At 43.2% G+C, this 14,284-nt stretch overlaps 1 protein-coding gene across 1 annotated transcript in view; it reads right to left on the minus strand.

The window, feature by feature from the left end:
* Positions 1–14,284, minus strand: part of SFMBT2 (Scm like with four mbt domains 2) — a 217,274-nt gene that overhangs the window by 35,883 nt on the left and 167,107 nt on the right. The window contains exons 12-14 of the mRNA XM_036276008.1: positions 5,388–5,501; positions 2,897–2,939; positions 967–1,037 (exon numbers count right to left, since the gene is read on the minus strand). Coding sequence (XP_036131901.1) covers positions 967–1,037; positions 2,897–2,939; positions 5,388–5,501 — 228 coding nt within the window. The remainder of the gene's footprint in view (positions 1–966; positions 1,038–2,896; positions 2,940–5,387; positions 5,502–14,284) is intronic.

The raw sequence follows: 14,284 nt of genomic DNA on the forward strand, positions 1-14,284 counted from the left end.
CTGCTCTCTTTATGACAAAGATAACTTCTAGCAGAATTTTTCCACAGCATGTAGGTTTTAATCCCAGAATTCAGAGCAGGTTTAATTTTGACTAGCAAATAAAACTTTTTTTTTTATCCTCACCAGAGGACATTTTTGCATTTATCTTCAGATAGAGCAGGAGAAAAAGAGGGGGGAAGAGAGAGAGAAACATTGACGTGAGAGAGACACATCAAGTGGCTGCCACCCACGCGACCCCAGCCGGGGCCGGGACCGGGGCCAAACCGCAACCGAGGTACATGCCCGTAGCGGGAACCGAACCCAGGACTCTCTGGTCCACAGGCCGACACTCTAACCGCTGAGCCAAACCAGCCAGGGCACAAATAGAACTCTTAATCAAATTTATTACTTAATGTACAACATGTCTACAATCAGATTTGCGGTCAAAGGGTAATTCACATGTGCATTTTCAACTATTACTGTAAGACACAGAACTTTATGAGTTAAAAATATATGTAACATTCACAACCAAGTTATTCAAACACAGAGGGTTTTAAGGAACAATTCAAAAGACTGCAGGGACTTAAGTATTAAGTGCTACTGTAAAAATACAGTGGAACTGGCATAATGTATCAAAAAGGAATGCCCAGTAATGATTCCTTTCAACCCTTTCTCTTCCCACATGATTTTCTATGATACACAGCCTTAATTAGACTGTAACTTCTGATCAGCACATGGACCCTTTTCCTGCACTCTAAGAGAACTGTCTAGAGCTACTGACCAAGAAGCAGAAAAGAAGCAGCACAAAAAATTCGGCTTAGAAAAAACTTTTTTTTAAGAGTAGGTATCTGTTAATAAGTAGCAACAGAGTGAGAGAGAAGAGGCACGAAGCTGAGATACTCTCAAGTTGACCTAAAGAGATGTGCATGTCTCCACTCATAACGACAAATGGGGAAGTGACAGAGAGCCCTAAATGGACTCATTTACCTGTGGTTTCCAGGTGAGGGAATAAACAAAGGTCATGAGGTATTTTCTCAACAGGCACTGTGGATGTCAATCTGTTGATAAAGAAAATAAAACTCTCATGGGTCACATGCACACTGTAGAAGGAACCATTACATTCCAAAGTCGTTTCACAACTCGAAGCGACTGTTAAAGAAATCTAAGCTAAGAGTCCAATAAGATAGAATGCATGCAACTGGCAGCAACATCAGTAAGAACACATGAGAAAATCATTTAGACAGGATGTTCTCAAATTGTTGTAATAACCCTAAGACACCTGACCCTCAAGTGGTCATCACTGATCAGTGAAGTTCTAGGTCCCTCCTGGGCTGGCCTTTTGTTATAGAATTGTAATAATGTCCTTAATTATATTTTAGACATGAAGAAACTTCCACTTACATCGACTCTAAATTAAAGTCAGATTTAGCTTTAATGTCTAATTGGAAACCACTTTCTGCTGACCTTGGATTTCAGGTGATTGGGCTCGTGGAGGTCATGGCCACACTGAAAACAAGGCCTTCAAAGAAAACCTATCCGCTGATTATTCCTAAAATGTGAAGTAGGCTTATTGTAGGACAGACGTCTATGTTATAGTTCAGTAAAAAGTCGCTGAGTAAGTACAAAAAGATGTAGCCTAAGGGGGAAAAAGGCAGAGTGGGTTTCACAGGAGCATCCAAGTTGGCTGGGTAGAAACCACACTTGAAAAGCTCCATAAATTCAAAATAAACCAATAGGAGAGATATTATCTGGGTCATCTATGGCACTGGTTCTCAAAGTAGAGGAGTCTGAACTGGCAGATCAGTGTCGCCTAGGAACTTGTGAAACACACTGAGTCAGAAATTTTGGAGAGGGGAGCCCAGCAATCTGGGTTTGACGAGCAGTCTGCGTGACTGATGAAAAGAAAGGGTGAAACCCGCTGATCCACAGACTGCAGATTTAAGAGTCAGGAATACAAATTTGGATTCAATGATGAAACTATTATTTTATGACTTATTCTCTATTTCAGTGTTATTCAGATAAAATTGGAGTCAGATTATTAACCTGATACACTGGTCAGAGATGAATGTGCACGAGACACCCACAAACTGTTCCGCACATTCCAGTAGCAATGCAGTTATTACTCAATTTCATTTTATTGAAACTTAAACTTGGGTAAATGAAAAATGCTGTTTTCAGTTCCATTTCCATCAGTATATTAAGAAAACAGAAAGGCTTGGCAAAGGATGTGTATTTTAGTATATTTTATACATTTTCCAATATATAAAAATGTTACCCACAGTTACAAGTTTCCAAAAACATACTACTGGCATCTACACACGCTGCCCAAACACCCTCTTTCCTCAAAAAAATTACAACTGAAACGTGAGATAATTTGTATGTATTCAACAATGTAGGGCCTACACATTTTACACACAGAATCTGATTTAACGGTCCTAGAAACCCCGAGAAATAGGTCTTTTTACAAACGAGGGCAGTGAGATGCACAGAATTAAAGCAACTCGCAAAAGTTCGCCCAGCTGGGAAGCAGCCAAACTGAGCAGCACCCTGAAGGCTCTGCCAGGCCAGGACTTGTGACGGGAGCACGCTGGGTGGCGCTGTGAGGCCCCCCCGGCGTTAAGAACCACAGTCACAGAGAGCCATTACTAGTAATGGGTGCAACTGGGGTGTCCTTCAGGTGTGCTGAGGAGGAATCAAAGTGAGAAGTTAAATCTGGAGTAGAAGTTCCTTCAGAAGCACGCCCTGCACCCTGCACCAAATGGGCAGGTGCACCATCACAGTAGGTATGTTTCCCCGACATCGCCAGCGCTGTGCTACGTGTTCACCGACTCTCAGAACAACAATGCTTCCCATCTTCTACCAAGACACTCCATCGTTTATCACTTCGTTTTTGAAAACTAAACAAACAAAAACTTACTGTTTTTCTGGTTGCACAACTGCAATCTTTCTCTTCTTTTGCGCTGTAAAACAGCCCCCCACCCCCCAAAAAAAGAATCAGCTTGGTTAGGTAGTTGGGCAAAAGCATTTTAAAAAATGGCTTATGTAAAACTGTCAGTTTTAAAGCAACAATTTAAATAGTGAAAAGTTATTTCATTCATGCCACAAATTTATCTTAATTTCTTCTTGCGTAAAATAGACTTGGACTTATCAGAAATGAGGTCTAAATAGGATTTAGTACATTTAATCTTATCACTACACAGTACTTCATTTTAAAATGTGATTTTAATACGAAGGAAAAATAGCACACATATCGTACCTCACATGAACATGCCTGGTAAGATAAATTGTTGTAAACACGATTATCCAGATGACTTTTTTCCCCAAAGAAAGTGTGATAAGTCAAATAATGTTACCAGAACAGCTACTCCCAAATTAGGATTAGAGGCATGTTTTTAAATGAAAACATTTTATTATTGAAAGGAGGATCAGTACCTGGCAAATGTGTCTATCAAATATTAACATAAATCAGTCAATAATAATTTTTTTGAAACAAAAATTTCCCGTTCCTATTTATAATTGATTAGAGACAAAGGCAGACCAGAGCTTCTGGCATCTATTAATTTTGGCACAGATATTCCTGAATGTTCCAACATAAGCATAGATAAATCCCAACAAAACTTTGAAAGCTGTCAGTTTTACACTTAGAGGGAAAAATAAAAAAGGAATGCCTTGAGATTGGAATAACTGTCCTGAGCTCAAAATTTTAGAAATATTTTAAAAAATATTTTTCAATTCTCACATGAGGATATGTTTCTATTGACTTGGGGTGGGGAAGGGGAAAGGGAGAGAGAGGGGGGAGAGAGAGAGAGAGAGAGAGAGAGAGAGAGAGAGAGAGAGAGAGAAACATTGATGTGAGAGAGAAACATCTATCAGTTGCCTTCCATATGAGCCCTGACTGGGGATTGAACCTGCAACCTGGGTATGTGCTCTGACTGGAATTGAACCCACTGGACCTTTTGTTGTTACTGGATGACGCTCCAACCAAGCCACACTGGCCATGGAAATTTTAGAAATATTTTTAAATGAGGAAAAGATATTACTCTGATTGGATCAGACCCTTTGAGTAGTATGTTATCCAGGAGGGAAGAATCCCTTAAATTTACCTTTGTCTACAACCTGAGTTACCTTCTTTATTCACACAATGTCCCACCATACTCCTTGAATAGGAGGAGTCTTGGTTCCCTTCAAAATCTGTTGACATCAGGAAATAAAAGGCCACCCGTGAGATGGAACTTTCTGCATAGCAATGTTCTGAGATTCTACGTAAGTGATCCATATAGCACATTGAGTGTACATATAGTACACTTTCTGGTATACTGCTAGAAAGATGTATAGCTAGCATGTAATATTAAAAATATGAGAAGGATAATTTATTTCATAAAAATTAAAACCCCTTATCTTTTTTTTTAAATCCTCACCGAGGACATTTTTCCATTGATTTTCAGATAGAGTCTGAGGGAGGGAGAGAGGGGTGGGGGGAGGTGGAGAGAGAGAGAGAGAGAGACAGAGACACTGATGAGAGGAGAGTGGTTGCCTCCCACACGACTCTGACCGGGGCCAGGGATCGAACTGCAACTGAGGTACGTGCCCTTGACGGGAATCAAACCAACTCTTTTGTCTGTGAGCCAACACTCTAACCGCTGAGCCAAACTGGCCAGGGCAAAACCCCTTATCTTTAAGTACCTATAGTATCAAATAATATTTTTGACACACCTATGATAGAATATTTAGTGCCAAGATATATTAGGTTTGAAGATTTTTAAATGGTACCTTTTCAAGATAATGACCTATAAAACGTATTTTAAAACACACTGTTGTATATATTTAAGTGTGTGTGCTGCTGGCTTGTTTAACCACTAATATTGTTTCTTTCCCCCCATTAATATCGTTTTAAGTTGGTATTTTTGTGGTTGGAAGGATGTGACAAATGCTCTTTTCAAAGCACAGATGAATCTCACCGGTTAGTTCATGCTGAGGGTAGTTAAGTGTTTATACTATGTCACTAAATTACTGGAACCAATTAGGACTCTTTTGGGGGTAAAACTCATGAGAAAAAGCAGTCCTTTCTCAGATATAATAATACAAACATATAGTATTTAGTTTAACTTTGAATCAAAATAATGAATTGTATACAAAACAGAGTGAAGATTCCAGATATTTTATCTTCGCCTCTCTGTGACCTGCGATCGTCTCGTCACGGTGACTTAAGTTTCTCAACCTGTGAAATGTTCACCTCATGCAGACACTTAAGGGATAAATGAGATCAAATAAAAATATCGATGTTCTGTGGAAAATCTAAAACACTTTCTGCTTTTACAACTTAGCTATACTCTCTTTACAAAACTGCCCATTTATTCATGCCAACCCAGAGGTTAATCCATCTTGGCTCCAAACCAGGCGGTACTTACAGACTGTTTTGTGTGGTGTGGTCAAAGGGTAAGAATTTGCCTCACACCAGCCCACTGGGAAGATGTCCATGGATTCAACGTCAACAATAAACTCTGGAGCAGGAGTGTGCAGACCTGCATTGAAATGTCAAGACGACAGATACAAACAGGTTTTACCAAAAAAGACACTGAAGAAGAAAGGAAAAAACTGAGCATTCCCGAGAGTGAGGCAAGCATTCTCCTGGATATTAAACACAAAACTGACAAGAGCCTTAGGATAGATACAAATGCCTAAAATATAAAATAGCAAGAGTACATGGGGTCCAAATAAAGTGGGGGTCTGAAGAGACAGATACTTCCCACTGGAAATGGGAGGAGGACGTGACCTAGAAACAAGTTGCATCGGAGCCAGAAAAGCTAGAAAGGGGAACAAGTTTCTGCCTTTCCCAAGGATAGCTTTGAAATGAAGGACCTGTGGGGTGGGGGCCGCAGGGCACACGTTTAAGCCAACAAGCCAACATTCTGTACCCAACACCAATAAAAGCCAAACTGTAACTAATGAAAGTTAAACATGACCATTCAAAAGAACCTGTAAGACTCTGTAACACCAATTACGAGCAGTGAACGCAGGCAACAGTTTCTGTAGGGAATCTGTGCCCTTATAAGATTGACTGGAGTTGATTTTTTAAATTTATTTTATTTTATTTTTTTTGTTTTTTTTTTTTTTATTTTTTTTTTATTCAGACAGAGTGGGAGGGAGAGAGAGAGAAACATCGATGAGAAAGGGACACATCGAGTGGCTGCCACCCGCACAACCCAACCAGGGCCCGGGACAAACTACAACCGAAGTACGTGCCCTTAGCGGGAACCGAACCCGGGTCTCTCTGGATCGCAGGCTGACGCTCTAACCGCTGAGCCAAACTGGCCAGGGCTGGAGTTGATTTTTTTTAACTCAGCTTGTGGCCTGCAGACTTTGCCGTGTCACACACAAGTCATTAATGTAGCATTGTCTTTTTAGTGAGGATCTGCCTACGTCCTGTTTCATAATCACAACAGTGTCCTGTGATGTACCAGCCTCACAGCTGAGCCTCTGAAAAAGAGAAGAGATCTGGATGTCGTACGAGCTCAAGTTTCAAAGAGCTCTAGCTACTGAGAGAATAAAACCGAAGCCCAGAAAACCAGTGAAAAGAAGAACATTCTACTCTGCATCAATAATAGTCCTTTGAACAAAAAACACTTTGAGAGAAGATAACTCTGGAACCAAGAATGAAAAGATAAGGGCTCTATTAATAGAGCGACTAATGGACTCTGGCCACTTAATCTTGCTCTGCTTTCGTTTCCTCACTGAGAAGCAGGATGAAAAGAACACAGTAGAGTCCCTCACACATCCAGGTCATCACACGACCCCCGATGAACTTCTGATCATAACGCCTCACACACGTTACTTCATAAAGCCAAATACAAAATGGCCCCAGTCATTTCCACCCGGATGTCAGCGACAGCTGCATTGGCTTCCAACCTCCCAATTCTCATCCCAAAGTAGCTGTTGCGAAAACAGACAGTGCTGCTGGATAAACACAGCTCCCCAATTTAGTGTTCGACCAAAAGACAGGTGCATATAAAGTGCCTGAAGAAGCCGAACGTGCATGTGGGCACAGGTGCTGCCCGGTGAGCGCCGATTCTCAGACACACGTGTTAGCATCGCCATCAGTTACTTCGAACTTCTGCTTTGTCCTCGGAGAAAGCAGTCACGGTCGTTATCAATCTTAACGTACTTTTTGCTTAATTCTCCTCTAATGCAAGATTTATGTAAGCTAAACAAATGCAAGCATGTTTATAGGGATTACTTCTCAACACGGTCGAATGAATAGAAATCATTTGTCTCCTGTGACTCAGCGGTGAACATTAATAAACAGAAACCGCACCTAAACGGTTTAAACTGATTTCAGAGAGAGAGAGACTTGTTGTTCCACTCATTTATAAATCCACTGGTTGATTCTTCTATGTGCCCTGACCGGGATGAAACCTGCAACCTTGGTGTACCCGGGTGATGCTATAACCAGCTGAGCTACCTGGCCAGGCAAACAAACTGCATTTAAAATGAGGTTAGAAGAGAGAGCTCTCGTGCACCTGGCACTCAGTGTGCACTCACTGCTGATCCCAAGAGGAAGACAGGCACCTGCAGCTCCCACAGGCAGTGCTACTTCACTATCTCAGCAGGAGGAAGATTTTTTCTTGCCCAGTAACGGCTCAGCCAATGAGAAGTCACCATACTTGACCTTGCAGCAGCCCCCAATGGACTCTTCCTTTACAACAACCCCGCCCAACTCCATCAAAGGCTGTTTCTCGCCTGTGTTTCTGAGCTTCCGGCCATCAGACCACATATCCCGAATTGTAATTCTATGTTGTTCCCGAATAAACCCGTTGTGATGGAGAAATATCTGGTTTAACGTCAACACAATCAATATTTAATCTATTTGATAAAGAAATCACCAAGTAAATAAGAAGACATCCAAAACAAGGAAAAGGTAAAGAAACTCTCCGAGTAGCTTCAAACATGGGAGTGAGCTTTCTTGTCGCCAAGGGCACGCGATTCTCCAAAGGGTGCAATGAAGGGGTCTTTGGGCTGTTTCCCCATTACACAGGGGATGATGCTCTCATTTCTGATTCACAAAAATAGCATGTGTGTCTTAGCTACTCAACAATTTTGCTAACCAGGCTGAACTCATCTACTAGATACATTTCTATTTCCAGATTTATGTTTCGGTACAAATAACATTTTCATGGTCAAAGCAGTACTTCAAAAAGCAGCATAAACTGAACTTTACAGCTTATTCCTTCCTGAAGTATGACTTTTGTCTTCCAATGTTCTGTGAGTTTAAACATCACATCATATTAGTGCTTTAATATATACAATCTGTAACAATGTATACATTAATACATTTCTAAGGCTGTCTTTACAGCACTTTAAACTTCTTTGATCATGCTTTCCATTCAATTAAGCAAATATTTATGAGCTACAATGTGTCAGCTACCATGTCCTCAAAAAAGTTACGGTCCTGCTTTCCTTCCGCCCCCAAATGTAGCCCATCAAGGCATATGTTAAACAAGAACTAATGGAAAAGTGGGTTCTTTATCCATCAGGAAAGTTTTCCTGACCCCGAAACTTTTCTAGTTCTGTTCTGAATGATGGGTACCAGTTCTTTATTTTTCTTTATCAACCATATGAATATGGATACATCTGGCTGGACTCAGAATAGTCTTCTAGAACATAACCCCTTATTTTCCATGATTAGAGACTTAGTCGCTTACAAAAGAATCCATTAAAATGTATACAATGCTCTTTTCTTGATTATTCTAGGATTGCCAAACTATCTATGCAAAGCTAGGTATTTCACTAAGGACCATTGCAATATTTTTATCATTTCACAGAAAGTCCTCTTATAAATGACATAAGACCATGCTCAATCTCTGACTTTATTTCTGCTGTATCAAGTTAACATGGATTCTATTTATTCATTCTCATCCAGACCCTTCATCTCAAAACTGCCAGGAAGCCTAAATCTCCATCTATGGGGAAAAACTTAAATAAATTATTGCACATCCATAAGATAGAATATTCTGTCACTATAAAAAAGTACAAGACTTCGGTTGCAGTTTGTCCCCGGCCCTGGTTGGTCGTGCGGGTGGCAGCCACTCGATGTGTCCCTTCACGTCGATGTTTCTCTCTCTCTCCCTTCCTCTCTCTCTCCTTCCCACTCTATCTGTACAAAAAATGGAAAAATATCCTCGGGTGAGGAAAAAAAAAAAAAGTACAAGAAACCTCTTTATATACTTATATGTAAAAACGTGTATGTATAATTGAATACACAGTGTTCAGCAGGGTGCAGAACACTGTATATATAGTATGCTACCATCTGTTTAAAAAGAGGAAAATAATATATATTTGTATGTGCATTAAATAAATCTGGAAGGAAAAGCAAAATACTAACATGGTGGGTGTCTGCAGGGAAAAGAACTGAGTAGCTATAGGCTGTAGACTGGAGAACAGGGGTGGGAGAGAGGGCCTAGCCAAAGATACTTTGATGTACTGGGGCCCTTGTGAATGAATTACTTATTTTATAGTGACAACTTCATTATCACCACAATAATAACAACAACACAACACAACACAAGATATTCAGAGAAGAAAGGCAGAGTCTCATACATGAATACAGTCTTGCCACAGAGGTCAGATTAATGAAGGACACGATACCTTAAAAGGGAATAAAGCTACACTACGAATTATTTCACTGTTAAGAGGAGAGAGAGACTTTCCATACTCACAAAGCAAATGTACAAGCATATAAATTTGTAAGATCGCTTTGGAATCTTAAAATAGTACAGGGATTTGCTGTATTCCGAGACCGTGTCCTCCGACCGGCGGATACCATCCACTTCTACAAAGTTCCACTTGCCCTTCTAGTTACGGAGACTGCATCACCATCTAATCCAGCAGGTGACTCTGGGCACTGCAACAAAATGTGACCTGTTCTATTCAGAATATCAGGAGGAAAAAAAGAGGTGGCTTGTGATGACACTGAAATCTTAGAAACACGACCCTATCACCCTCCTAACACTACGTAACTGCGTCATTCCCAGCAAACTGTGGAGGAGAACGAGCAAGGGCGAGCACAGGAGGAGCAGATGCCACCGGGGCCTGGTGGCAAGGGGGAGTGAGGGAAGAGACTACAAGCCAACCATGAGAAAGGTGACTGATTTTCGCTGACTCCAGTAGTGGAACTGGAACGACCCCTCCACCTCAGTTAAAAGCTGGGATGGGAAGAAAGACAGAGGTATGTAAGGAATCAAATTGACCTTGTTCAGGACCCTCACTAACAGTTAAAGGTCATGCCAAATCGTGATGGTTTCAGTGTGTGATTAAGAGATGAAGCACTGGATGAATGAAGAGTTGGTTGGTTATTGCGAACAAGCAAGAGCTGGCTGCTGGCAACTCCGCGGGCCGTCCCTGCGCTTCTCTCGTTGGCGGCTGCCCGTCCAGGAGCAGCACTTCAGAGTGTCCTTTCGTCAGCTCCGGAGCTAAATTCCCAAGGAATAAAGGGAGGAGCAAAATTATGGCTGGCCAGATCCAGATGTGATAGAAAACAGACGATCCTAAAGGAAATCCACAGAAACTGGGATTAAATGTGTGTGTGGAGAGAGACTTACACACTCACAGGATTGCAAATACTTACAGCATCTACTCTAGGCCAGACACTTTTCCAAGTATTCACTCCTCACCACAACCCTAACAGACAGAGACTGTGTTCATCCCCATCTTATAGATGAGTAAATCAAGGCAGAGAAAAAAGTCAAACAAGCTAGCAAGTGGCGGATCCGAGATTGGAACCCACGCAGTCCAGTTCCAGAGCCTTAGAAAGCACCTGAGGTGGGCAGATCATTCTTCCTCTCCCTCTCCCTCACTGTTTGTTGTTTCTGGTCTATCTAGCATGCCTTATTCCTCTTTGGGCCCCATATTCCTCTGTAGAATTCCATTATCAGCTAGCCATAGCCGCCTTCCGCAGAAAGGGAGGAAGCCAGATCTACCCTTTCTCTCTGCAGGGAGATGATGTTGGGCTCAGACCTGTTGAGCGAGAACGTGGTCTGTCAGAAGTCACATTCATCACAACAGCAGCTTGAAAGCCCAAACTTTGCTTTGGTTCCTGCTGCAAAGCCTTCTGGAGCCTCCTTCAAAAAGCCTTCCTCCCCAATTCCCACTTTGCTGCAGCAGGCAGAGCCAGTTCCGCTGCTGGCCACCGAGAAACCGTCCAACTGCGTCAGCTTGTGGGACAAAGCAGGTCTGGGAGTGATTCAGGCCCACTCCCACACGCAGCTCCCACACGCAGCTCCCACCTTCTCTGACGGTGCAGCAAACCTCGCTCCCGGATCCTGATCTGCTGAAGCAGCTCCTCCAAAAAGGCCTCATACCGGCCATACCTCTTTTTAAAGACTGAAAAACCACCCACACTGACTAGAAATGCAATTATTTTCACATTTGCATTTTCCTTTGTTTCATTTTTGCAAGTCTAGCAAAATGCTTATTAAACCACCTGACTTTTTCACAAATTATAGGAAGGCTTAAGGGGCACTTTTCTGCACCTGGTCTCCTACCCAGAAGAGCTTGACTCACACGTTTCTGAACCACGCCACACTCTGCCCGCATGATCTCCTGGGGTCCTTTACAGACTCCGGGTGCATATGGCTCGCCTGGGGAGGGGGCTTTAAAATGCAGATCCCCAGGCCCTGCTACTGGGACTCAGAGGCACTGGGTCTGCGGTCTCCTTGGGAATCTGCATTTCAGGAGGACTCCTGTTGATTGTAATATGAAAGGTGGCTTCCTGGTACTGAACCAAGCATCTGAAAAAACTGGCCAAGATCTCTCACCATTTCAAAATTTGGTTTGCCAAACAGTTCTTAAGGGGCTGCCGTGTCCTAAATCACTTTCTCAGTCAGGAACACAGGTTTCATTTATCCCTTCTGTCTACTGAGTGAGCGCTGAGTGCGCTGAATGCACAGGAACGTGTGCAAACACTGCTGTGTGCCAGGCGGGGCCGGGCACAGCCCGGGCAGTGGCTCCCCGTGCCAGGGCCGGCGCCAGGATGTTCGCAGACACCGCGTGGCCATTCGGATGGAGCACAAGCTCTGTGCAGGGAGGCAGCACCGCAATAAGGACGCACTGCCTTTGTCTTTGCTCTTACTCCACTTACTCGTCTATTACGGACCAAACAACTCGGAGCACTTTACAGACACCAATTCTCCCAGCTCATCTCCACCACCATCCTAGAACCTATTAGTATATACATTTTTACAGAGCTGTACAAATAAGAAAAGAGATGTTAAACCCAAACAGTACTCATGGTCACACCTAGGAAGCAGGTGATTACGTGGGGAGGGGCTGCTGGATGCCGGAACCTGCGTCTCAGCTCCATGAGAAAGAGGCTCCGTGCATGTTAGAGGGAAGGCAAGAACTGTATTTTACAAAGCCAGCTCTTAGCGCCCCATGAAGGCAGTAGAGAAAGCAGTTAAGAGACTACTGAACCCCTACGCATAAGGGATGACGACCTAAACTGGGGTGCGGCAGTGAGAAGAGACCGAGGGGCGAAGGGGGCCTTGGGCTCCTGACGTGACTGCCTGGCCAGAGGAGCTGTGGGCGCGCAAACAGATACATTATTCTACAGTTTCTAACCTGGATGATCTGGTGTTTTCTAAGTTGGGGGAAATCACGGTGCCATTAGGTCTGACCAAAAACGGGAGAAGAGCAAGTGCCGGGGTGACGCAGTGACGTCTGGTTGGAAATGCCGCCGTGCACAGGGAGGTGATTTGCAGGTGGACGAACGTGGGAGTTGCGAATGTGTTTGCTGAGAGTGGGGACTAAGTGAAGGCAGAGAAAGGTGAGCTTGTATGGGCACCAGGGAAGAAGAGGACTTTGAAGAATTCAGAACAAATGTGAACCAAGAACCTCATGTAGGAAAAGTCCGTAGGGAAGAGAAAGCGGCCCAGCCAGTATTCCGGAAAAGACAGAGGGGAACCTTGGACCCAGGGATCAGTGTAAGTCAAATGCTGCAGAGAGGAAACCCCAGAGATGGAGAGGTACAAATGGTTGCCCAGGAAGAACTTACGTAAAAAGAACACATCCTCAATAAAAAACAAAAAACAACCACAGCAAGAGATGAAAAATGTATATTAACTTCCTTCACAAGGGGAAGAGAAAACTAAATGTGAGAGGACAATGGAGATAGAAAAAGGAATTACTAGTGTTGCAAAGGGCATAATACCTGCCAATATCAGGGGTGTAAGTCATTATGGAAAATGCCTCCCATTTGTCCACTGATGCGCCCAACATATGAGCCAAGCTAACAAGGCACATCTTGTTTTGTTACTTAATGTTAAAAAGGAAAATTACTGTTTATCAGCTAACTCACTAAAAAGAATAAGCCTCCATCATTTCATTATGTAATCTAAGATCTTGTGTATTTGATTTCCACAAAGCAAAGTTTTCCTTTATGATTAAGCAGAAAGAGGGAATGCTGGTTATGGCTAATCGGCTCTCAGCACCAAGTCCCACCTTCTTCTCTGCCTGCAGCGGATGGAGATCAGAAACATTAAGCTCCCTGACTCGCTCACACCGTAGTGCACTGAGTTCAAAACAGGTTCCCCCGCTGACATCTACTCAGGTGAGCTTCGAAGGGCGGAATGAGGCAGGGGCGCCCTTCCTGCTGTTATTACTGCTGGCAAGCAAGGCCGTGGGGTGTTAGCCGCTGGACCTGGTGTGTCCATTCTATGCATAAGCTCCAGTGGTCTCTGGAGGCTGCCACAGCAGTTCAGTGTTTCCGACAAGCTCGGAGGTTATGAGAGGGACTACAGCACTGGCAGGCCATCGCTAGAAGCTTCCTGCCCATGGGATTCCACGTGGCCTCAAAACAGTCCATTGTCACCCTGCTGGTTTGGCTCGGTGGTTAGAGCATTGGCCCGGGGACCAGAGAGTCCTGGATTCGGTCCCTGCTAAGGGGCACGTACCTTGGTTGCAGTTTGTCTCCGGTCCCAGTTGGGGTCATGTGGGTGGCAACCACTCAATGTGTCTCTCTCACGTCTATGTTTCTCTTTCTCTTGCTCCCTCTCTCCCTCCTGCTCTATATGAAGATAAATGCAAAAATGTCTTTGAGTGGGGATAAAAAAAATAGTCCATTGTCGGCCTCATGACTTCTGTCCTCCAGCCCTCTCCATGATGTTACAGGCACCTGATTTCCTGCTACAGTCCCTTCTTGCTTGAAACTCCTATTGTGCTTTCTTTTCCAAAAAATATTTTATTGATTATTTACAGAGAGAAGAAGGGAAAGAGAGAGAGTGTGTGTGCAAAACATCAATGTGAGAGCAAAACA

Source organism: Molossus molossus, unplaced genomic scaffold (genome assembly GCF_014108415.1).
Source record: "Molossus molossus isolate mMolMol1 unplaced genomic scaffold, mMolMol1.p scaffold_m16_p_1, whole genome shotgun sequence".
In the NCBI taxonomy this organism is placed as follows: domain Eukaryota; kingdom Metazoa; phylum Chordata; class Mammalia; order Chiroptera; family Molossidae; genus Molossus; species Molossus molossus.